Below are 24,639 nucleotides of genomic sequence, written 5' to 3' on the forward strand. Positions count from 1 at the left end.
TCTCTAAATTTTGTAGTTTGCATGCATAGAGATGTTCATAGAAGTTTCTGAGGATGTTTTGTATTTATGTAGAATTATTTGTGATTTCACAACTCTACTATATAAATAGATGCAGAATAAAAATTTGACAAAATTCAACATTCCGTCATAATACATCTCTGAAAAACTTAGGTATAGCAGCAATGCAACTCAAGCTGATAAATGCTATATGTAACCAAAAAAAAAAAAAAAATGCACAGCTAACAACATACTAAACAAAAAAAGTTAAAGATTTTACTCTAAGAGCTAGAACAAGGCAAGAATGTGCGCTTTTTTTAGTCTTATTAAACATAACAGAGAAGAGAATAACACCAAAGGCATCCAAATTGGAAAAAGTAAATTATCCCTGTTTAATAATCTTGTATTTCTATATGCAATCTTAAGTATAGAAAAGCCTGACTTGACTAAAAGCTATTATAATAAACAAATTCATTAAACTCATAGAATACAAAGGCAATACCCAAAATTCAGTAGCATTTCTGTACAATAAATATATCAAAATGAAATTTAAAAAAAATCCCATCTACAAAAACTCTAGTAACTAAACTTTGAAATACTTTTAACCAAAAAGTTGAAACACTGTAGAGTATAATCTAAAGAACATTATAGTAAGAAATGAAATACATTTCACACAAATATAAAGGTGACAATTTCTTAAAGAACAGTATCTTCAATGAATGGTTAAGGAAACTTTACACCCACATACAGAACAATGAGACCCTAATCTCACACCACATATAAAAATCAACACAAAATAAATTAGGTTATTAAATGTAAGGCCTGAAACTCTAAAATGAGTACAAAAAAATATTGTGAAATCATAATAACATTGACCTGGGCAGTGAATTTTTAAATTTAATCCCAAAATTCCAGATAACCAAAGGAAAAATGGATTACGCAGATTACCTTTAATTAAAAAGCTGCTGCACAGAATGATAAAACAGAATGAAACAACTAAAAAAAGGGACAAAATATTTGCAAATCATACACATGGCAAGAGTTTAATATCAAAAATATATAAGAAACTCAAGGCCAGGCAGGGTGGCTCACGTCTGTAATCCCAGCACTTTGAGAGGCTGAGGTGGGTGGATCATGAGATCAGGAGACTGAGACCATCTTGGCCAACATGGCGAAACCCCATCTCTACTAAATATCCAAAAATTAGCTTGGGGTGGTGGTGCATGCCTGTAATCCCAGCTACTCAGGTGGCTGAGGCAGGAGAATCACTTTAACTAGGGTGTTGGAGGTTCCAGTGAGCTGAGATCACGCCACGGCACTCCAGCCTGGTGACAGAGAAAGATCCCATCTAAAAAAAAAAAAAAAAGCTCAAATAACTATACAACAAAAAACTAATAAGTACTGAAAATGATCAAAAACCTTAAATATATTTCAAAACATATACATGTACAACAAATATATTAAAAAATACTCAGTGTCAATTATTATCAGAGAAAGGCATGCCAAAAAGCAAGAAAACTACAAGATACCAGCTCACCACTGTTAAAATGATTTTTATTAAAAATAAAAAAAATGACCAAGCGTGGTGGCTCATGCCTTTTTAAGTGTGAATTTTTGAAGTTGGCAAAATGTAATCCCAACACTTTAGGAGGCCGAGGCAGGCGGATCACCTGAGGTTGGGAGTTCAAGACCAGCCTGACCAACATGGAGAAACCCTGTCTCTACTAAAAATACAAAATTAGCCAGGTGCGGTGGCACATGCTTGTAATCCCAGTCACTCGGGAGGCTGAGGCAAGAGAATCACTTGAACCTGGAAGGCGAAGGTTGTGGTGAGCTGAGATTGTGCCATTGCAGTCCAGCTTGGGCAACAAGAACAAGACTCTGTCTCAAAAAAATAAAAATTAAAAAATTTTCTAAAACGTGTTGGCATAGATATGAAGAAAAGGGAATGCTTGCACACTGTTGGTTTTAATGTAAATGAGGACGGTAATTATGAACAATGAAAGAGATTTCACAAAAAATATAAGATCAAAATTATTATATAATACAATAATTTCAATACTGGATATATATCCACAACAAATAAAATAAGGATGAAGAAACATTTGGCCGGGCACAGTGGCTCACGCCTGTAATCCTAGCACTTTGGGAGGCTGAGGTGGGCAGATCACAAGCTCAGGAGTTCAAGACCAGCCTGACCAACATGATGAAACCCCGTCTCTACTAAAAATACAAAAATTAGGCCAGGCGCGGTGGCTCAAGCCTGTAATCCCAGCACTTTGGGAGGCCGAGACGGGCGGATGACGAGGTCAGGAGATCGAGACCATCCTGGCTAACACGGTGAAACCCTGTCTCTACTAAAAAAATACAAAAAAAACTAGCCGGGCGAGGTGGCGGGCGCCTGTAGTCCCAGCTGCTCGGGAGGCTGAGGGAGGAAAATGGCGTCAACCCGGGAGGCGGAGCTCACAGTGAGCTGAGATCCGGCCACTACACTCCAGCCTGGGCGACAGAGCAAGACTCCGTCTCAAAAAAAAAAAAAAAAAAAAATTAGCCAGGCACAGTGGTGCGTGCCTGTAATCCCAGCTACTTGGGAGCCTGAGGCAGAAGAATTGCTGAACCTGGGAGACAGAGGTGGCACTGAGCCGAGATCAGGCCTCTGCACTCCAGCCTGGGTGACAGAACAAGACCCTGTCTAAAAAAAAAAAAAAAAAAAAATTTGCACTTCTATGTTGTTTGCAGCACTCCTCACAATAGCTAAAATACAAAGTTAACAGTTTGACATCTAATGAGTAAATAAAATAAATGCGGTATACACACAAAATTGAATACTATTCATCTTTTAAAAAAGAAAATTTATTACTTTCAGTAACATGGATTAACCTGGAGAACATAATATTACTTTAAATAAGCCAGACACAGAATGAATACTATCTTATGATATCACTTACACTTTTTTTAAAGAGAGTTTTGCAAGTTTCCCAGGCTGGATTGCAATGGTGTGATCTCGGCTCACTGCAACCTTCACTGGGTTCAAGCAATTCTCCTGCCTCAGCCTCCCAAGTAGCTGAAATTACAGGTGCCTGCCACCATGCCTGGCTAATTTTTTTTGTATTTTCAGTAGAGACAGGGTTTCACCATGTTGGCCAGGCTGGTGTCGAACTCCTGTCCTCAAGTGATTCACCTGCCTTGGCTTCCCAGCATGCTGGGATTACAAGCGTGAGCCACCAGGTCCGGTCTCACTTACACAAGAATTCTAAAGAACAATCTCATTGCTGTAGAGAATAAAATGGTGAATACCTGATGCCAAGTTGTTTAGAATGGGGAGTTAGAAAGAAAAGAATATACAATTATACTTGAATAAGAGGAATAAGTCCAAAATATTTATTGTACAGCACAGTGACTATAGTTCATTCTGATGTATTTCTGGTTTTCAAAAATGTTAAGACAATGCCACGTGATCTCACAACAAAATTGTTAACTACATGAGGTAAAGCATTAATTACCTAGAATTAAGCATGTGACGATGTATACATACCTAAAAATATTGTTTTGCAGAATAAATACACATTTTGTCTGTCAATTTGAAAAGTGTATTTTTAGCTTGGCATGGTGACTCATACCTGTAATCAGTGCTTTGAGAGGCCAAGGTGGGTGGATCACCTGCGGTCAGGAGTTCAAGAGCAGCCTGGCTAACAGGGTGAAACCATGTCTCTATCAAAGATACAAAAATTAGCCAGGAGTGGTGGTCTGTAGTCCCAGCTACTCAGAAGACTGTGATAGGAGAATCACTTAAACCCAGTAGGTGGATCAGCCTGGGGGACAGAGTGAGACCATTTTGGAAAAAAGATTTATATATATACACACACACACATACATATCTATATATAAATTATATATATCTATATATAAATTATATATAAATTATATATATCTACATATAATTAAATGGATGCACTGGCTCACACATGTAATCCCAGCAATTTGGGAGACCAAGGTTGGTGAATCGCTTGAGGTCAAGGCAAGACCAGCCTGGCCAACATGAAGAAACCCCATCTCCATGAAAAATAGGAAAAGTAGCCAGGCATGGTGCCACCAACCTGTAATCCCAGCTATTCGAGAGGTTGAGACATGAGAATTGCTTGACCCTGAAATGTGGAAGTTTTAGTGAGCTGAGACCATGCCACTGCACTTCAGCCTGGGTAACACAGCAAGACCCTTGTCTAAAATGTATATATATATATATATATATATATACACACACACACAAATGTTTCAAGTACTGTGTGTTTGTCTTAAACAGCTGAATAGTATCAAAAATAGTTGTCATTTAGTTTGTCAGCCATGACCATAGGAACTCTGATATTTATTATTTATTTTATTTACTTATTTAAGACAGAGTGGAGTACAATGGCACGATCTTGGCTCAATGCAACCTCCGCCTCCTGGATTCAAGGGATTCTCCTGCCTCAGCCTCCCGAGTAGCTGGGACTACAGGCACCCACCACCATGCCCAGTTAATTTTTCTATTTTTGGTAAAGATCGGGTTTCACCATGTTGACCAGGCTGGTCTCAAACTCCTGACATCACGTGATTCACCCACTTCAACTTTCCAAAGTGCTGGCATTACAAGCGTGAGCCACAATGCCCAGCTTAGAAACTCTAATATATAACAGCATTTTCTGGACCCAGCAGAGTGTATGGGAAGAGCCAATGTACGTTAGGGCTTTTATTTCAAGCATAGGGTATTTAAAGTTTCTGTTGTTGATGGTAATAATAAGAAAAACACTAAAAGGTGCAGCTGTTGCTTACGGTCCCATGACTGGCCACTCCGTGAACACAGTAAACTAGTTTTTATGCAAAATAATGGGAAATATTTTAATCCAAAAGCAGACATGTTCTCCAAAAGTTTTCCAGAGAAAAGGACCAGGGAGTTGACTACAATTAGGTGACAAAGAGTAAAAACTGTAGACTAGAAAAAAAAGTGAGAAGTTCCTCCAAATTGTAGTATCAACATGAAAAAAAATTGCATCAAATGTCAAATCCAGAGATCATTTTATTATTTTGCCAACTTCAAAATTCACACTTAAAAATGGAAGATACTGTATAGAAACACAAGTCATGGTATAAGTACGTTATAAAAATTAAATTTGAAATTCTTCACTTACAATCAACTTTTTTTTTTTTTTTTTGAGACAGAGTCTCGCTCTGTCACCCAAGCTGGAGTGCACTGGCCAGATCTCAGCTCACTGCAAGCTCCGCCTCCCGGGTTCACGCCATTCTCCTGCCTCAGCCTCCCGAGTAGCTGGGACTACAGGCGCCTGCCACCTCGCCCGGCTAGTTTTTTGTATTTTTTAGTAGAGACGGGGTTTCACCATGTTAGCCAGGATGGTCTCGATCTCCTGACCTTGTGATCCGCCCGTCTCGGCCTCCCAAAGTGCTGGGATGACAGGCTTGAGCCACCGCGCCCGGCCACAATCAACTCTTAAAAATTAAACTTCTAAGACATCTATTTTAGCAAACTATATTTTTCACTCTTTGTGTGAGAATCTAACAAGGTTTTCCTTTTATAAACAAACCATGCTAACTGATATTCTTCTCACTGATATATATTCTATGCTAAGTGATACATTATTGTGGAAAGTGTTATGTCTTTTAATTAACTAATCTGAAAGTTATGTTAATAAACAAACACTCTAGTTAAAACCAATTTTTCAATGCATTAAAAAGTACCAACTTTCTCATCGGAACCTACAAAGTACCAAGTGAAATGACATCACATGGAGATAAGTGAGAAACCTGTAGCCATAATAGAGCAAGAAGAAGAAGGGGTGTGACACATAGTTAGAATACACATAAAATTTTTTTTTAAAAAGTCAAGATAATTAGGAAATTAAAGCAGCAGAATCTCTCTTTAAATTCAGCAAGATTCAGCTTTGCAGCCTGAAAAAAAAAGTGTTCTCTCCACATGAAAAAAATCAATGTTGTATCTTCAGCATTGATATTTTATTTTTTTGAGAAAAAAGTCTCACTCTGTCGCCCACGCTGGAGTGCAATGACATGATCTCAGCTCACTGCAAACTCTGCCTCCCACATGCAAGCAATTCTCATGTCTCAACCTTCCAAGTAGGTGGTGTTACAGGCACCTGCCATCATGCCTAGCTAATTTTTGTATTTTGGTAGAGCTGGGGTTTCACCATGTTAGCCAGGTTGGTCTTGAACTCCTGACTTCAGGTGACCTACCCACCTCGGCCTCCCAAAGTGTTGACATTACAGGCATGAGCCACCATGCCCAGCTGGTATTTTCTTTTTTTTTTTTTTTGAGACAAAGTCCTGCTCTGTTGCCCAGGATGGAGTGCAGTGGTGCAATATTGGCTCACTGCAAGCTCCACCTCCCAGATTCATGCCATTCACCTGCCTCAGCAACCTGAGTAGCTGCAACTACAGGCGTCCACTACCATGGCTGGCTAATGATTTGTATTTTCAGTGGAGACAGGGTTTCGCTGTGTTAGCCAGGATGGTCTCATCACCTGACCTTGTGATCTGCCCAACTCTGCCTTCCAAAGTGCTGGGATTATAGGCTGAGTCACTGCACCTGGCCCAATGATATTTTTCATTTCTGAATCAAAGTTACAAACTAAGTTCAGCACGAATATTTCTGCATTATGGAGCATCTGTTATACAGCAAGCACTGTCATGTTTGTTGATATATTTTACATATAAAAACATCCTCAAAAGTTACAAAGCTTCCCTAGTACTTACCTGAACAAATTGACTCAATAAATAAAATTTATGTCAATAATAAAATTTTAAAAAAATAACTAAATAAAGATAGGCTCGGCTGGGTGCGGTGACTCACACCTGTAATCCCAGCACTTTGGGAGGCCGAGGTGGGCATATCATTTGAGGTCAGGAGTTCGAGATCAGCCTGGCCAATGAAACCCTATTTCTACTAAAAATACAAAAACTAGCCAGGTATGGCGGCAGATGCCTGTAATCCAAGCTACTTGTGAGGCTGAGAGAGGAGAATCACTTGAACCCGGGAGGTGGAGGCTGCAATGAGCCAAGATTGCACCACTGCACTTCAGCCTGGGTGATAACAGTGAAACTCCATCTGAAAAAATAAAAAAATAAAAAAAAAAAGCCCTATGTAAGTTTCTGCACTTATAAGAACAAAATGGAATGTTCTAACACTCAATAAAACTTAATACACTAATGGAATTACCTTTGAAAATTGCTTTGTGTGCACTACTAAATTTCATAAAAACAATTCCTATAATCACTGACCGGCTAACATAACGAATACTTTATAAAACAGAAAGAAGAAATCTGCCCCACAGACACCGTGGGCCACACAGTTTCAGTAGTCTGTGGGTTTCCCACCAGCCGCACTCTTCGACCATAATCACAGTGGACATGATGGAGTTGCCGAGGTCGTGCATCAATGTCGGCATGCCAGCTCAGTTCATAGACAAGCGTGTTTGCTTCGTAGGGAGGCTGGAAAAGATTCATCCCACTGGAAAAATGTTTATTCTTTCAGATGGAGAAGGAAAAAATGGAACCATCCAGTTGATGGAACCCCTTGATGAAGAAATCTCTGGAATTATGGAAGTGGTTGGAAGAGTAACTGCCAAGGCCACCATCTTGTGTACATCTTATGTCCAATTTAAAGAAGATAACCATCCTTTTGATCCTGGACTTTACAACGAAGCTGTGAAAATTATCCATGAGTTCCCTCAGTTTTATCCTTTAGGGATTGTGCAACATGATTGATCTTGATGGATTTTCATACAATTGCAAATGAGCTATATTAAAGACTATTAAAGGAAGCCCTTCTTGTTTGAGGGAGAGATTTCTGTGCTTTCTCATATTTAACTTGCTCTTTTTAAGATATTTCAACCTAGAGTTTTTGATGGAACTGATATATTGACAGTTCTAAGTCCTTTTATAAAGAATTGCTACTCCAATATATGGTCAGATTAGATGCAAGAATAAAGCAGTTCTCTGAGTTTAGGTTTCTATTTTATTAATAAAAACTAAAATGGTACACACAAAAAAAAAAAAAAAAAGAAATAAGAATCAAGAAAATCATGGGTCTAGTATGAGTACCAGAAAAATTAAAAAAAAAAATTTGCATGTAGAGATTCTGAATTGTAAGCCATAAGAAATTACAGCAATAAATTTAATACATTTTAAAGGCTTCTATTTTCTGGAAGATCTTTTGACAGTAATTGCACCTTTAATGCTTGTATTAGCTCTCTAATGTTAAGATGTGAGCAGTTATTAATGGCTTTGTCACATTCTTTATATTTGTACAATTTGTCTCAAAAATAATTTCCTGTGCACTGAGGTACGAGCATTAGTTAAGTTCTGCCACATTCTTCACACTTGTAGGAGTTTTCTCGAGTATAAAGTATCTTACCTACAATCAAGTGAGACAACTATTTAAATAGCCTTTAAAGGCTTTGTCATATTCTTCACATTTCTAGTTCTCACCAGCATGATTTCTTTCATATTTAAAAAAGTTTGAGATTTCGTAAAAAGCATTGTCACATCTTTAAGGTTTGTGGTTTCTCTTTAGTATGAATCATCTTATGTATGTTAAGAATTGAGGACTTGTTAAAGGCTTTGCCACATTCTTCACATTTGTAGGGTTTCTCTGTAGTATGAATTATCTTATGTTTAGTAAGGGATGAGGATTCGCTAAAACCTTTGCCACATTGTTTACATTTGTAAGTTTTTTCTCCAGTATGAACTCTGTTATGTATAGTAAGGGATGAGGATCGGTTAAAGGCTTTGCCACATTCTTCACATTTGTAGGGTTTCTCCCCGGTATGAATTCTGTTATGTGTAGTAAGGTGTACACGTATTTTAAAAGCTTTGCCACATTCTTCACATTTGTAGGGTTTCTCTGTAGTATGAATTATCTTATGTTTAGTAAGTGATGAGGATCGGCTAAAACCTTTGCCACATTGTTTACATTTGTAAGGTTTTTCTCCAGTATGAATTCTGTTATGTACAGTAAGGGATGAGGATTGGTTAAAGGCTTTGCCACATTCTTCACATTTGTAGGGTTTCTCTGTAGTATGAATTATCTTATGTTTAGTAAGGGATGAGGATTCGCTAAAACCTTTGCCACATTGTTTACATTTGTAAGGTTTTTCTCCAGTATGATTTCTGTTATGTACAGTAAGGGATGAGGATCGGTTAAAGGCTTTGCCACATTCTTCACATTTGTAGGGTTTCTCTCCAGTATGAATTCTGTTATGTCTAGTAAGGTGTGCACGTATTTTAAAAGCTTTGCCACATTCTTCACATTTGTAGGGTTTCTCTCCAGTATGAATTCTCTTATGATTACTAAGACTTGAGGACACATTAAAAGCTTTCTCACATTCTTTACATTTGTAGGGTTTCTCTCCAGTATGAATTCTCTTATGTTGACTAAGGCTTGAGGACATACTAAAGGCTTTGCCACATTCTTCACATTTGTAGGGTTTCTCTCCAGTATGAATTCTCTTATGATAATTAAGGCTTGAGGACACATTAAAGGCTTTGCCACATTCTTTACATTTGTAGGGTTTCTCTCCAGTATGAATTCTCTTATGTTTACTACGGCTTGAGGACACAATAAAGGCTTTGCCACATTCTTCACATTTGTAGGGTTTCTCTCCAGTATGAATTCTCTTATGATTATTAAGGCTTGAGGACTCACTAAAGGCTTTGTCACATTCTTCACATTTGTAGGGTTTCTCTCCAGTATGAACTCTCTTATGAATATTAAGGCTTGAAGACTCACTAAAGGCTTTGCCACATTCTTCACATTTGTAGGGTTTCTTTCCACTATGAATTATCTTATGTTTACTAACGATTGAAGGCCAGTTATAAGCTTTGCCACATTCTTCACATTTGTAGGGTTTCTCTCCAGTATAAATTCTCTTATGATTATTAAGACTTGAGGGCATACTAAAGGCTTTGCCACATTCTTTACATTTGTAACGATTCACTCTAGTATGATTTCTTTCATGCTGAGTTAGGTGTGAAAGCATGCAACATGATTTGCCACATTCTTTACATTTGAAAGAATTACTTCCAGTATGTCTTATCTTATGGCTATTTGAACTTGAAAATTTATGAAAGACTTTTACATATTTATCACATTGAAATATTTTGCTCTGGGTAGTTATCAAACATTGCTTAATTTCATCATAACCTCCGTTGTGCATCTTACACTCATCCACACTTTCACAACCTTTTCTTAATTGTAAAATGTCATGTCCATATTTTCCACATCTTCTCAGTATTACTTTTGGGAAAGAATCTTTTATGCCCTGCTCTGGCCAAAGGTCTTGGGCAAAATGAGCATACACAACTGAAAAAAATATAAATAACAAATCACTTACTAGACTCAGATGGATATACTTTACAAATCTAAGCTATAAAATTACACAAACTACATAAGCAAGATGGCATAGGAAAATACCACAGGCCATAATTACTTCATAGACATATAAATGTAACAAAAACATACAGACCAAAATACATTTGTGGAAAATGTATAAATGAGTTAAGTATGTGCAGCGCCCCCAAAGACCCTCATAGAATGAAGAGAAAAGTTTATTACATCTACCCAAAACAGCTCTCCCTGCTCCCCAATATACCAAAGAACCTTTACAAGTAAATTGTAAGCTCCTGAATTCTTTTTTAAAAGACAAGTAAAATACTGGCACATTCATCTTTATTTTCGTCTTCTAGGGGCTTTTCCAGACACTTGGTTTCTGTTTCCAATGACATAAAGTGCTAGAAGAACTGGTCATATACTTTGAAGTGACACTTTGAGTTTGCTGAGACTAAATGTAAATGTTACAGTAGCAGAGAAACTGCAGTATAATAGACAGGGAACAGGTGTAGCAAGTCATGACTCTAAAGAAACATGAAGAAACTTCTTTAACTAGAAAGTAAACACTAAATTCAGACAAGACATGTCACAAGAACTTGTCTGACAGACTCCCAACATCTCTAACCAAGACAATTATTTTCAGACTATGCCATAACTTATGTGACAGGTAGCTTTTAATAACGTCCGAATCTTAAAGATTACAATGTATACAAAATAGGGCACCACAGTTCCATCAAATATATCAAAAGTTTTCAGAAATAAATTATAAAAAAGATGTTTATAGGCTGGGCATGGTGGCTCATGCCTGTAATCGCAGCACTTTGGGAGGCCAAGGCTGGCGGATCATGAGGTCAGGAGATCAAGACCATCCTGGCTAACACAGTGAAACTCTATCTCTACTAAAAATACAAAACATTAGCTGGGCGTGGTGGTGTACGCCTGTAGTCCCAGCTTTTAAGGAGGCTGAGGCAGGGGAATGGCGTAAACCCGGGAGGCAGAGCTTGCAGTGAGCCGAGATCGCACCACTGCACTCCAGGCTGGGGGACAGAGTGAGACTCCATCTCAAAAAAAAAAAAAAGATGTTTGTATTTAATTTTAAAAATTGAAAATAAAGTGAATAATACTCAATGAGTGAAATAGAAACAGAGAACTATAGAAAAACAGAAAAATGAACGTAATGAAAGTATGAAATATCAAAAAAAAACAGAAATTGTGGAGGTAAAAAATACAAAAAAAATTATAACTAAAAAATTCTGGCCAGGCGCGGTGACTCATGTCTATAATCCCAGCACTTCGGGAGGCCAGGGCGGGAAGATCATGAGGTCAAGAGATCGAGACCATCCTGCTTAACATGGTGAAACCCCATCTCTACTAAAAATACAAAAAATTAGCTGGGTGTGGTGGCAAGCACCTGTACTCCCAGCTACTCAGGAGGGTGAGGCAGGAGAATTGCTTGAACCTGGGAGGTGGAGGTTACAGTGAGCCAAGACCAGGCCATTGCACTCCAGCCTGGGAGACAGAGCAAGACTCTGTCTCAACAAAAACAAACAAAAAAATTATAATAGAAAACATAAAATAAAAATGAAGAAGCTCAACAAACTAGGAAACACACAAAAGTATTTATAGCAAACACATATATAGGCACACTTTTAAAAGTCACAGACAAAAAGAGAATCTTGGAAACTGCTTGCAGTTTGTAAGATATATCACTTACAAGCAGGCTTTCAGATAACCACTGAATTGTCAACAAAAATTGTGGAGGCCAGATGGGAACTGTGTGATATAGTCAAAGTCCTGAAAAAATAGCTGCCAACTGAGAATAATACCATCAGCAAATCTGTCCTGCCAAAAATAAAACAAAAAAACCTTCCAAAGTAATCAGATTCTGAAAAAGTATATTGGCGCTGCGTGTACCCTATGTATAAAAGATGCTGAAAGCAGTTTCTTCCACTGAAAATAACATGATTCAAGAAAACAACAGGCCGGGCGCGGTGGCTCAAGCCTGTAATCCCAGCACTTTGGGAGGCCGAGACGGGCGGATCACGAGGTCAGGAGATCGAGACCATCCTGGCTAACACTGTGAAACCCCGTCTCTACTAAAAATACAAAAAACTAGCCGGGCGAGGTGGCGGCGCCTGTAATCCCAGCTACTCGGGAGGCTGAGGCAGGAGAATGGCGTAAACCCGGGAGGCGGAGCTTATAGTGAGCTGAGATCTGGCCACTGCACTCCAGCCTGGGTGACAGAGCGAGACTCCGTCTCAAAAAAAAAAAAAAAAAAAAAAACAACAGGCCAGGTGTGCTGACTCACACCTGTAATAACGGCACTTTGGGAGGCCAAAGCAGATGGATCACCTTAGGTCAGGAGTTCAAGATCAGCCTGGCCAACATGGCAAAACCCTGTCTCCACTAAAAATGCAAAAAGTTGCCAGGTGTGGTGGTGTGTGCCTATAATCCCAGCTATTCAGGAGGCTGAGGAGGGAAAATCACTTGAACCGAGGAGGTGGAGGTTGCAGTGAGCCGAGATTGCACCACTGAATTCCAGCTTGGGTGACAGAGCAAGAATCCATCTCAAAAATAAAAAAAAGAGAGAGAAAATAACACATTACCATATAAAAATACATTATTTTCTAGGAAAGATATGCACATACATAAAAATGAAATTTCTTACCATTGTTATAATGATGCAGAAAACAATTGTAATTATGCTACAAAATTTAAAGATTCTAGAGAACAACATAAAAATTAAAAATTTGAGGAAGCTTTTTTTTTTTTTTTTTTGACATGGAGTTTCAATCTTGTTGCCCAGGCTGGAGTGCAATGGCACAATCTCAGCTCACTGCGACTTCTGCCTTCCAGGTTCAGGTGGTTCTCTTGCCTCAGACTAGAGAGTAGCTGGGATTACAGGCATATGTCACCACACCCGGGTACTTTCATATTTTTAGTAGAGACAGGGTTTCTCCATGTTGGTCACACTGGACTCAAACTCCCGACCTCCAGTGATCTACCCACCTCAGCTTCCCAAAGTGATGGGATTACAGGTGCAAGTCACCAAGCATAGCAGAGGAAACATTTTTATATTCAGCTGAAGTTCATTTTTTACTAGATTAAAATATATTCTTACATCTTTTAGAGGTTTTGTGTAATCCCCAAGGTACTGCAAAGAATATATGTTTAGATAAACAAAACAAAATAAGAAGTAAAAGCATAATACAAAAATAAAACAGACCCAAAAGAGGACAAAGAGAGAAAATGAGGGACAAAGATACTGGAATCAAATAAAACAATAAAAAATTATTAAGTTCTTCTGTTTCAGAAAATTATTTAAATATATAAACAATTTTCCAATCAAGAGACATATTTTCAACGAAAGGATTTATTTAAAAAATCTTAAAACCCAAAATCCAACTTATTTTCCTGCAAGAGTCAGCTGAGATCTAATGATTAAAAAAAGACTGAAAGTGGCAAGATGGACATAGACATTCTGTGCAGATATTAACCAAATGAGAGTAGAAGAGATCAAAATAACATTACATAAGCTGTATCTTAAGTCAAAAACTGTCATATTTTATAAAATGTATTCTAAGTCAAAATTACATGGAGACAAAGAAGGAAATTAATAGTCATTTACTGTAAACATAAATGTGTGTGTGTGTGTGTGTGCCTGTGTATCTCACATTTGGCTTTCAAATAAATAAAGCAAAGGGTGACAGAATTAAACACATAGAGAGCAATATCATTATAGTAGGATATTTTACTACCCCACTGTAATAAAAATAAAACAAGATAGAATATTGGTAAGGAAAGAGAAAATTTGAAGAGTATAAAACATTTCTAAAAGAAGTACAGAGAACACTCCTCAACAACATCAGGATACACACCCTTCTCAATAGCTCATATGGCCGGTTGCGATGACTCAAGCCTGTAATCCTAGCACTTTGGGAGGCCAAGGCAGGTGGATCACCTGAGGTTAGGAGTTTGAGACCAGCCTGGCCAACATGGTGAAACCCTATCTCTACTACTAAAAATACAAAAATTAGCTGGGCATGGTTCAGATGCCTGTAATTCCAGCTACGTGGGAGGCTGAGGCAGGAGAATCACCTGAACCTGGGAGGAAGAGGTTGCACTAAGCCAAGATCAGGCCATTGCACTCCAGCCTGGGTGACAGAGCAAGGCTCCATCTCAAAACAAAAACAGAAACAAAAACGAAAACAAAAACCTCATATAATCATACAACATTCTCCTTGAAAAAAGTCTTAACAAATTTTTGTAAAACAAAATTTTTGTGCATTACTATATATGACCAAAATGGAATGAAGATATAAAACAATAATAGAAAAATACCTGAAAAATGTATACATAAAAATTAAACAGCATACTCTTGAGAATGTATCTATTCAAAATTTGAATTAATATTTTGAAGATGTCCATGCTGTTCAATGTAATCTACAGATTTAAGGCAATTTTTAATTCAATTTCTCACTGCATTTTTGAAAAAGTATAAACAGCAATACCAAAAGTATATAGAATATCAAGAGAAAATAGAATCCTCAACAGTCTTCCAAAAAAGAAATGATGCTGAAGGCATTACAGTTCCTGATTTCAAAACACATTACAAAGCTACAGAATTAAAACAATTTACTATGAACATAAAGGTTAAAAAGTAGAATAATAAAAGAGAATGCAGCACATATATAAACTGTCATATATATGGTTATATAAAGAGCTGTTTGCATATCTATAATTATTGCAGTGTTTTTACTGAAAGCCAATATCTAAAAGCAATGCGAATTTGTCACCAAATCATTCAGTAGAAATAATTTGCAATATAAAAATACTGGAATATCATTCAGGATTTAATAAGCAGAAAATATTCTTAACAACTATAAAGATAAAGCTTGATGATATTACGCAAAATGAAATGAGCCAGTCATACAAAGTCAGAGATTGAATGAGATATATGTAGCAGTTACATCTTAAAAACAGAAAACAGAGTGGTGTTTGAAAAGCACCAGGAAATGAAAAAAATTGGTAGTTGTTCAATGTGTATTGAGATTTAGCTTTGGGAGATAAAAGCATTCTAGGGATATGTTGCATAGCATTGTCAATATAATTAACATGTCTAAACTGAATATTTAAAAACATTTGATTGTAAATATTGTTATGTGGTTTTGACAAGTAAAAATGAACAATAATACTTAATAAAGTTCTGATAAGGTTTTAAACTATCAAGTCCAAAATTTCTCCCCATACAAAAATAATATAGATTCATAAAGAGAGGCTTAAACTAGTAAAATTATTATGACTGCTTACCTAGAAAAGATTAAACAACCATTCACAACAAACCTACAGAAAAAATATAGTCATAAAAGATACGGAGATAATATTTATACAAGCAAACACAAAGATAACTATGTTGGCAACAGATATATGAATGATTAATATTTGATTTTGCTCCACCCATTGAAGTACAGACTTCAATGTTGTCATACAAAATTATAATATAACCTAAAACATCAAAACACAACTGCTATGAGGTGGCATATTCTAAAATATATAACACAGAAACATAAAATTGTAAAACAACACTAAACATGCAATGTAAAGCTTATTGGACACTATAAACAATATATTTATGAAAGAAATGTTACAAGAAAAATATAAGGAAAAAGTAATACAGAGATTACTTGAAGACAACAAAAACTAAGAACTTTACCAACTTTGATGTTATGAAAAAAAATTCTAGCTGGGCACATTGGCTCACACCTGTAATCCAAGCACTTTGGGAGGCTGAAGCTGGCAGATCACCTGAAGTTAGGAGTTCAAGACCAGCCTGACCAACATGGAGAAACCTCATCTTGACTAAAAATATGAAATTAGCTGGGCGTGACAGCGCATGCTTGTAATCCCAGCTACTCAGGAGGCTGAGGCAGGAGAATCGCTTGAACCCAGGAGGCAGAGGTAGCAGTAAGCCCAGATAGTACCACTGCACTTCAGCCTAAGCAACAGGAGTGAAACTCTGTCTCCAAAAAAAAAAATTCTAACAAGTAATACTTTATTTAAAATTATTTTACTTCAAAAACAAGATAAAAATACTTTCCAAAATGAAAAGTGAGGGAGTTCATCACCACTAACACACTCCTATAACAAATGCTACATGGTGGCCAGGAATAGTGGCTCAAGCCTGTAATCCTATAGCATTAGGAGGCCAAGACAGTCAGATCACTTGAGACCCGGCGTTCAAGATTAGCCTGAGCAATAGAGTGAGACTGTATATAAATAAAAAGAAATCCTAAGATGAATCTGTTATGTTGAAAAATAAAATCTGAGGCTGGGCGCAGTGGCTCATGCCTGTAATCCCAGCACTTTGGGAGGCCGAGGCGGGTGGATCATGAGGTCAGGAGATCGAGACCATCCTGGCTAACATGGTGAAACCCCGTCTCTACTAAAAATACAAAAAAATTAGCCAGGCGTGTGGTGGGCGCCTGTAATCCCAGCTGCTCAGGAGGCTGAGGTGGGAGAATGGCGTGAACCCAGGAGACGGAGCTTGCAGTGAGCTGAGATAGTGCCACTTCACTCACTCCAGCCTGGGCGACAGAGCGAGACTCTTTCGTCTCAAAAAAAAAGAAAAGAAAATCATGCTGGACAGCATCATAAAATCCCAGCACTTTAGGAGGCTAAGGCGGGCAGATCACCTGACGTCAGGAGTTCAAGACTAGCCTGACCAACATGCTGAAACCCCGTCTCTACTAAAAATAGAAAAATTATTTGGATGTGATGGCTCATGCCTATAATCTCAGCTACGTAGGAGGCTGAGGCAGGAGAATCGCTTGAACCCGTGAGGCGGAGGTTGCAGTGAGCCAAGCCAAGATCATGCCACTGCACTCCAGCCTGCACGGCAGAGCAAAACTCCGTCTCAAAAAAAATACATATATATATATATATATATATATGTATATAGAAAGAGAGCTCTCTGTTAACTGTAAATATAGAGACACATACAGAATTCTATTATAATGATGGTACATAAAACCCTTAAACAACTTCTGTAAATATAAAAACCAAGACTAAATCTGCATACATTTGTTAACAGATATACAATATATTTATAATATCAATAACAAACTGGAAAATATAAAGCTATAGATTTTTGTATTCAATTGAAGTTATATTAAAATGTATTGTTTTAACTTTAAGATGTTTTATTTAATCTCCATTTTTCAAAATGATTACATTGTATTTCAGGATGATTGCATTATATTTATAGAAAGTATGTGAAACAATAAAAAATAATCAACGCATGTCACAACAAAATTAAAATAAAAATTAAGGCAGTAAAACAGGAAACGAGAAAAAACATATCTACAAAAATACGTAAAACAATAATAAACAGTTAACAGTAACTTCATATCTTTAAGCAATTATTTTAAATGTAAATTAAACAACTTAATAAAGAGAAATGTAGCCAGGCACGATGACTCACGCCTATAATCCCAGCACTTTGTGAGGCCGAGGCAGGAGGATCATCTGAGGTCGGGAGTTTGAGACCAGCCTGGCCAACATGGAGAAACCCCATCTCTACTAAAAATACAAAACTAACTGGACATGATGGCACATGCCTGTAATCCCAGCTACTCAAAAGGCTGAGGCAGGAGAATCATGTGAACCTGGGAGGCAGATCTTGTGGGGAGCCAAGATTGCGCCGTTGCACTCCAGCCTGGGCAACAAGAGCAAAACTCCGTCTCAAAAAAAAAAAAAAACAAAAACAGAAATGTAATTATGTAATCCCAGGACTTTGTGAGGCCCAAGTGGCCTTATCATTTGATCTCAGGAGTTCAAGGCCAGCCTGCGCAACCCCGCCTCTACAAAAAATACAAACAAACAAAAAGTCCAGCTGGGTGATGATGGCACATGCCTGTAACCCAGCTACTTAAGAGGCTGAAATGACATCATCTGAGTTTGGGAAGGTTGAGGGTGTGGTGAGCTGTGATATGGCCACTGCAAACTAGCTTGGTTAACAGAGTGAGATCCTATCCTAAATAAATAATTAAATTTAAGGGGCAGGTGCGGTGGCTCACGCCTGTAATCCCAGCACTTTGGGAAGCCAAGGCGGACGGATCACGAGGTTAGGAGATCGAGACCATCCTGGCTACATGGTGAAACCCCATCTCTATTAAAAATACAAAAAATTAGCCGGGCGTGGTGGCAGGTGCCTGTAGTCCCAGCTCCTCAGGAGGCTGAGGCAGGAGAATGGCGTGAACCTGGGAGGCAGAGCTTGCAGTGAGCTGAGATCAGCCACTGGCACTCCAGCCTGGGTAAGAGACTTCGTCTCAAAAAATAATTAATTAATTAAATTTATAAAAAGAATAAGAAACAAGATGTGTGAGAGGATTAAGTAAAAAAGCATACAATAAGCTGTCTATAAGAGACTCATTTTAGCATTGAGTCAAACAGGGTGAAAGTAACATAATGGAAAAAATCTATATTCCATGCAAATAGTAACCACAATTATGTGAGGTGGTCATAATTATATTACGCATAGTATGCCTTAAGTCAAGTACTAATGTGAGACAAAGATTGATATGTAATGGTCAAAGGGGTCAATTTACCAGGAATCTATAACTATCATATATCTTATGATATATATATAAATATCATATATTATATGAGACATATATCCAAAATATATGAAGCAAATATTGGCAAAGTGAAACAGAAAATACATAGCAATGCAATGATTTTAGACACCAAAATCTCATTTTAAATAATAAATTAAAAATTCAGATAAAAGATCGATAAGAAAACAGGAAGCGTAGACAACGCTATAGATTGTATTAATTATTTTGCACATAGAGGAATACCTGAAAGTGGATAACTTATAAAGAAAAGTCAGAGTGACAGAGTGAGATTCTCTCAAAACAACAACAACAAATAAACTTAAGAAGACCAAAATCATACACTATGAGTATTCTGACCAAAACTGAATGAAACTAGGAAAAACAGGCAAATCCAAAAATATATAAAATAAAACACACGGGACAAGCATGGTGGTTCATGCCTGTAATATTAACAATTTTGGAAGCCAAGGCAAGAGAACTGCTTGAGCCCAGGAGGTTGAAACTAGCCTGCACAACATAGTAAGACCCTGTCTCTAAAAAGGGATTAGAAAAATAAATGGACATAAAACACACTCTTCAATATATACTTGCTGAAGGGTCAACAAATTTTATTTTGTTAACATGTCAATACAACCTACAAGTGTGAACAAATTTAATATAATCTTTATAAAATCCTAATAGCACAGAGTTTTTAAACAAATATGTTGTTCAAAAATTTTAAATTTGATTATAAACTATAACTAGCCAAACACCCCTGAAAAATAGGTATTATACTTCCTGATTTCAAAACATATTAAAAGCTACAATCCCAAAAGCAGTGTGATACTAACACAAAGACAAACAGAAGAAAAAAAACAAAAGAATAAAGAGCTCAGAAATAAAAGCTTCTGTATATGATCAAATGATCTTCCACAAAGTTACCATGAGCACACAATTGAGAAAAAATAATCTCTTCAAATAATACTTTTGAAACCTGGATACCTACACTGATAAAGCTGGATTGTTTCTTTGAACTATATACAAAAAGTCTTTTAGGGCCACACACAGTGGCTCACACCTGTAACCCCAACACTTTGGGAGGCCAAGGTGGGCAGACTACCTGAGGTCAGGAGTTTGAGACCAGACTGGAGAACATGTTGAAACCCCATATCTACTAAAAATACAAAAATTAGCAGAGCATGGTTGCAGGTGTCTGTAATTCCAGCTATTTGAGAGGTTGAGAGGCAGGAGAATCACTTGAACTCAGGAGGTGGATGTTGGAGTGAGCCGAGATGATGGCACTGCACTCCAACCTGGGCAACAGAACAAGCTTACATCTTGTAAAAAAAAAAAAAAAAAAAAGAGAAAGAAAATTACATATATATATATATATATATACACACACACACACACACATATATAGGGGTGTGGTATATATATATTTATATGATACTTAGAATAAAAATAACAATTCCTTATAAAAAATATAGGGAAAGACATGAAATTGGTATTGGCACCATTTTCTTAGCTATGATTTTTTTTTTTTTTTTGAGGCGGAGTCTAGCTCTGTCGCCCAGACTGGAGTGCAGTGGCCCGATCTCAGCTCACTGCAAGCTCCGCCTCCTGGGTTTATGCCATTCTCCTGCCTCAGCCTCCCTAGTAGCTGGGACTACAGGTGCCCGCCACATCGCCCAGCTAGTTTTTGTATTTTTAGTAGAGATGGGGTTTCACCGTGTTAGCCAGGATGGTCTCGATCTCCTGACCTCGTGATCCGCCCGTCTCGGCCTCCCAAAGTGCTGGGATTACAGGTTTGAGCCACCGCGCCCAGCCAGCTATGATATTAAACACATGAACAACAGAAAAAAGAAAATAGAAATTTAACCACACCATACTTCAATATTTCTGCACATCAAAAAAAAAAAAAAAAAAAAAAAATCAAAAGAGTTACAATGTGTCTCTTCAAAGGAAATTGGTAAAATATTTGCAAACCGGCAAAACTATTTGCAAATCACATGTGATTGGCCCGAAGTGGTGGCTCGCACCTGTAATTCCAGCACTTTGGGAGACCTAGGCAGGTGGTTCACCTGACATCAGGAGTTTGAAACCAGCCTGATCAACATAATGAAACCCTGTCTCTAAAAATACAAAAAGCCAGGCGCGGTGGCTCAAGCCTGTAATCCCAGCACTTTGGGAGGCCGAGGCGGGCGGATCACGAGGTCAGGAGATCGAGACCATCCTGGCTAACACTGTGAAACCCCGTCTCTACTAAAAAATACAAAAAAAACTAGCCGGGCGAGGTGGCGGGCGCCTGTGGTCCCAGCTGCTCGGAGGCTGAGGCAGGAGAATGGCGGTAAACCCGGGAGGCGGAGCTTGCAGTGAGCTGAGATCCGGCCACTGCACTCCAGCCTGGGCGACAGAGCGAGACTCCGTCTCAAAAAAAAAAAAAATAAATAAATAAATAAATAAATAAATAAAATAAAATAAAATAAAATAAAAATACAAAAAGTAGCTGGGTGTGGTGGCTCTTCCCTATAATCCCAGCTGTGGGGAAGCTGAGACAGGAGAATCACTTGAACCCAGGAGGCGGAGGTTGCAGTGAGCCGAGATCGCGCCATTGCACTCCAGCCTGGGTGACAAGTGCAAAACTCAATCTCAATTAAAAAAAAAAAAAAAACAAGCACAGTGGCTGACACCTGTAATCCCAGCACTTTGGGAGGCTGAGGTGGGCAAATCGCCTGATGTCAGGAGTTCAAGACTAGCCTGGCCTACATGGTGAAACCCCGTCTCTACTAAAAATACAAAAATTAGCTGGGCATGGTGACACATGCCTGTAATCCCAGCTACTTGGGAGGCTGAGGCAGGAGAATCGCTTGAACCCAGGAGGTGGAGGTAGCGGTAAGCCCAGATCGCACCATTGCACTCCAGCCTGGGCAACAAGAGCAAAACTCCATCTCAAAAAAAAAAACAACTCCAGTGGTATCTTTTATATAGTAATGTAAAATACAATCCTAAAATTTACATGAAACTTCAATAAACTTTGAATAGCCAAAGCAGTCTTGACAAAAAAGAACCGGGAGGATGTCATACTTAATAATCCCAAACTGTATTTCAAGACTATACTAATAGAAACAGGATGAATTATGCAGAAAAATGAAAAAACAAATGGAACAGAAACCACTACTCTCACATATTTTAAACATGGTAAAATAAGAGAACTTAAAAAATAGTTTAACATTGGGTTTTTTTGTTGTTTTTTTTAACTTTGAGACGGATTTTCTCTCTTCTCACACAAGCTGAAGCGCAATGGCACGACACCGGCTCACTGAAACCTCTGCTTCCTTAATTCAAGCGATTCTCCTGCCTCAGCCTCCCGAATAGCAGGGATTACAGGTGTGCACCACCACGACTGGAAATTTTTACATTTTTAGTAGAGAACGAGTTTCACCATGTTGACCAGGCTGGTCTCGAACTCCTGACCTCAGGTGATCCACCGCCTTGGCCTCCCAAAGTGCTGGATCTACTGGCGTGAGACATTTGCCCAGCCTAACACAGAGTTTTATAAAATTATGCAGATATTTATGGTTCCCCTGAAAATATAGATTTCCTTGAAACTATTTTCTTTGGAACACAGCTTCCCAAAATCTATTTTAAGGACTGGTTTTCTCCTTAACCTTTGGACCTCTTCTCATCTGTGTTGTCTATTGTGTTCACTCTCACCTACCTGGAGGTTTGGCTACCATCTTGTGTCTTTTCATATTCCAGGGCTCTTTTCCTTGCTCCAGACAGGTGATCAAATCTAGCTTAGGGACACCAATACCTGTTTTATTAAAAATAAGTAACATGAATGTTGCTCATATTCTTCAAATAATGTGCTCAGTAAAGAGAACATAATGGAATATTCTAGTATATTAACCCGAAAACACTAACTTCTAAATATTTAGAAAATGGGCTGGACACAGTGACTCATGCCTGTAATCCCAGCACTTTGGGAGGCAGAGGAGGGTGGATCACTTGAGGTCAGAAGTTCGAGATCAGCCTAGCCAACACAGTGAAACCCCATCTCTATTAAAAATACAAAACTTAGCTGGGCTTGATGGCACACGCCTGTAGTCCCAGTGACTCAGAAAGCTGAGGCTGAAGAATCTCTTGAACCCGGGAGGTTCAAGTGAGCCAAAATCATGCCATTGTACTCCAGCCTGGGCAACAGGAACACTCCCTCTCATAAATAAATAAACAAATAATTACTAGTTTACTCAGTACCAATGAATCAAAAGCTGGTGTTGACAATTACATGTTAAGATGTGGGCAACAATATTTTATGTCACTAAATTTTGAAATTGTCACTAATGTAGAATAAAAAATAGGTCTGCTCAGGAATGTGGAAAGTTCAAATCAAGGTGAACTTCAAGATGTTTATCTTAAAGAAATCCTTTTCTAAACTGACAAATTCCCAAGATTTTCTTCAAAACAGTGATGTGAAACTCATTTATGCAAAGCATCAATTACCAAAAAATATTCTACAACAACAACAACAAAGTGTAGAGTATCTTAGAATTGTGTATTGAAGTTATTCTTACCCAGGAAGACCAGGTTTCTGTAGTTCTCTAACATCACATCCCTATATAAATTCTGCTGTGCAGTGTCCAGGAATTGCCACTCTTCTGGAGAAAATTTTATTACCACATCCATGAATGTCAATGGTCCCTGAAAAACACACGTACACACACACACATCAGGTGGCCAAGGGCAGAATTTTTAATTTGACTAAAGGTGAAACGAGAGTAAAGAGAACAGGTTCTGACTTATAAGAATGACTACATCATCCAATAAATTTTTTTTTCTTTTTTAAGACAGAGTCTTGTACTTGTTGCCCAGGCTGGAGTGCAATGGTGCAATTTCAGCTCACTGCAACCTCTGCCTCCTGGGTTCAAGCGATTCTCTTGCCTCAGCCTCACAAGTAGCTGGGATTACAGATGCCCGCCACCATGCCCAGCTAATTTTTGTGATTTTAGTAGAGATGGGGTTTCACCACATTGGTCAGGCTGGTCTCGAACTCCTGACTTCAGGTGATCCATGAGCCACAACTTCCCAAAGTGCTGGGATTACAGGCGTGAGCCACCACGCCTGGTTGAAAATAATTTTCAACACAGAAATACTCTCTTATGTATTCTCTAACTCTGAAAAAAGAGTGGAATAAGATCCACAACATCAGTGTATATATGATACTTTTCTGGATAATAAAGTATAAAAAGAAGGCATGTATAAAAAAAGTATAAAAATAAAGTATAAAATTAAAGCATGTATTCTGGATAATAAAGTATAAAATTATAAAAAAGTATAAAGCATAAAAGTAAAAAATTAAGCCTGTATGTTTTTGAGTGTGATGTTAACATCCTAGACAATGAGTTCTGTGTATTTTTGAGATGAAAAAAACATGTTGAGTTAGAACATACCTATCAAATTTTAATGTGTACAATAGACTGGAGATCTTGTAATGGAGATTTTTTTTCCAGAACATCTGGAATAAAGTCTGAGCTTCTGAATTTCTAACAAGCTCACCAGTAACGCCAATGATTTTGGCCAAAGAAGAAGATCTTATCAAACATTCAGTATGTTGAAGAACCTGTATTTTTCCCAGTTTTTCTGGACTACAAA

General features: G+C 37.9%; 2 protein-coding genes across 5 annotated transcripts in view; one reads left to right on the top strand and one right to left on the bottom strand.

Moving 5' to 3' along the window:
• Nucleotides 1-8,046, top strand: part of LOC117083261 (replication protein A 14 kDa subunit-like) — a 40,818-nt gene extending 32,772 nt beyond the window's left edge. Inside the window, exon 2 of the mRNA XM_033210707.1 lies at nt 7,313-8,046. Within this exon, the coding sequence (XP_033066598.1) occupies nt 7,313-7,767 (455 nt within the window). The 3' untranslated portion in view covers nt 7,768-8,046. The remainder of the gene's footprint in view (nt 1-7,312) is intronic.
• A 308-nt stretch (nt 8,047-8,354) lies between these two features.
• Nucleotides 8,355-23,690, bottom strand: LOC117083250 (zinc finger protein 723-like). Of its 4 annotated transcripts, none has more exons than XM_033210695.1 (4): nt 23,562-23,690; nt 22,706-22,801; nt 9,999-10,363; nt 8,355-9,761 (listed from the first exon to the last, which is right to left on the bottom strand). In XM_033210695.1, exons 1-4 carry the CDS (start codon nt 23,671-23,673, stop codon nt 8,544-8,546), a joined length of 1,791 nt encoding a protein of 596 aa, XP_033066586.1. In that variant the 5' UTR covers nt 23,674-23,690; the 3' UTR covers nt 8,355-8,543. The 4 variants fall into 4 exon arrangements, with proteins under 4 accessions (XP_033066586.1, XP_033066576.1, XP_033066558.1 ...); XM_033210685.1 differs by having other exon boundaries at nt 8,355-8,926; nt 9,011-10,363; XM_033210667.1 differs by having other exon boundaries at nt 8,355-9,598; nt 10,019-10,363; nt 23,562-23,684.
• Nucleotides 23,691-24,639: the final 949 nt, after the last annotated feature.

This window comes from Trachypithecus francoisi, unplaced genomic scaffold (genome assembly GCF_009764315.1).
Source record: "Trachypithecus francoisi isolate TF-2019V2 unplaced genomic scaffold, Tfra_2.0 Contig00314, whole genome shotgun sequence".
Lineage (NCBI taxonomy): Eukaryota > Metazoa > Chordata > Mammalia > Primates > Cercopithecidae > Trachypithecus > Trachypithecus francoisi.

What these genes read in the sequence shown, in the direction of transcription:
- LOC117083250 (XM_033210677.1), bottom strand. Translation starts at nt 23,673, where the DNA reads ATGGATGTGGTAATAAAATTTTCTCCAGAAGAGTGGCAATTCCTGGAC. An exon ending in CAGAAACCTGGTCTTCCTGG is followed by an intron (nt 22,802 to 23,561) that starts GTAAGAATAACT and finishes TTAATAAAACAG; the next exon opens with GTATTGGTGTCCCTAAGCTA. An exon ending in GATGGTAGCCAAACCTCCAG is followed by an intron (nt 10,364 to 22,705) that starts GTAGGTGAGAGT and finishes TATTTTTTTCAG; the next exon opens with TTGTGTATGCTCATTTTGCC.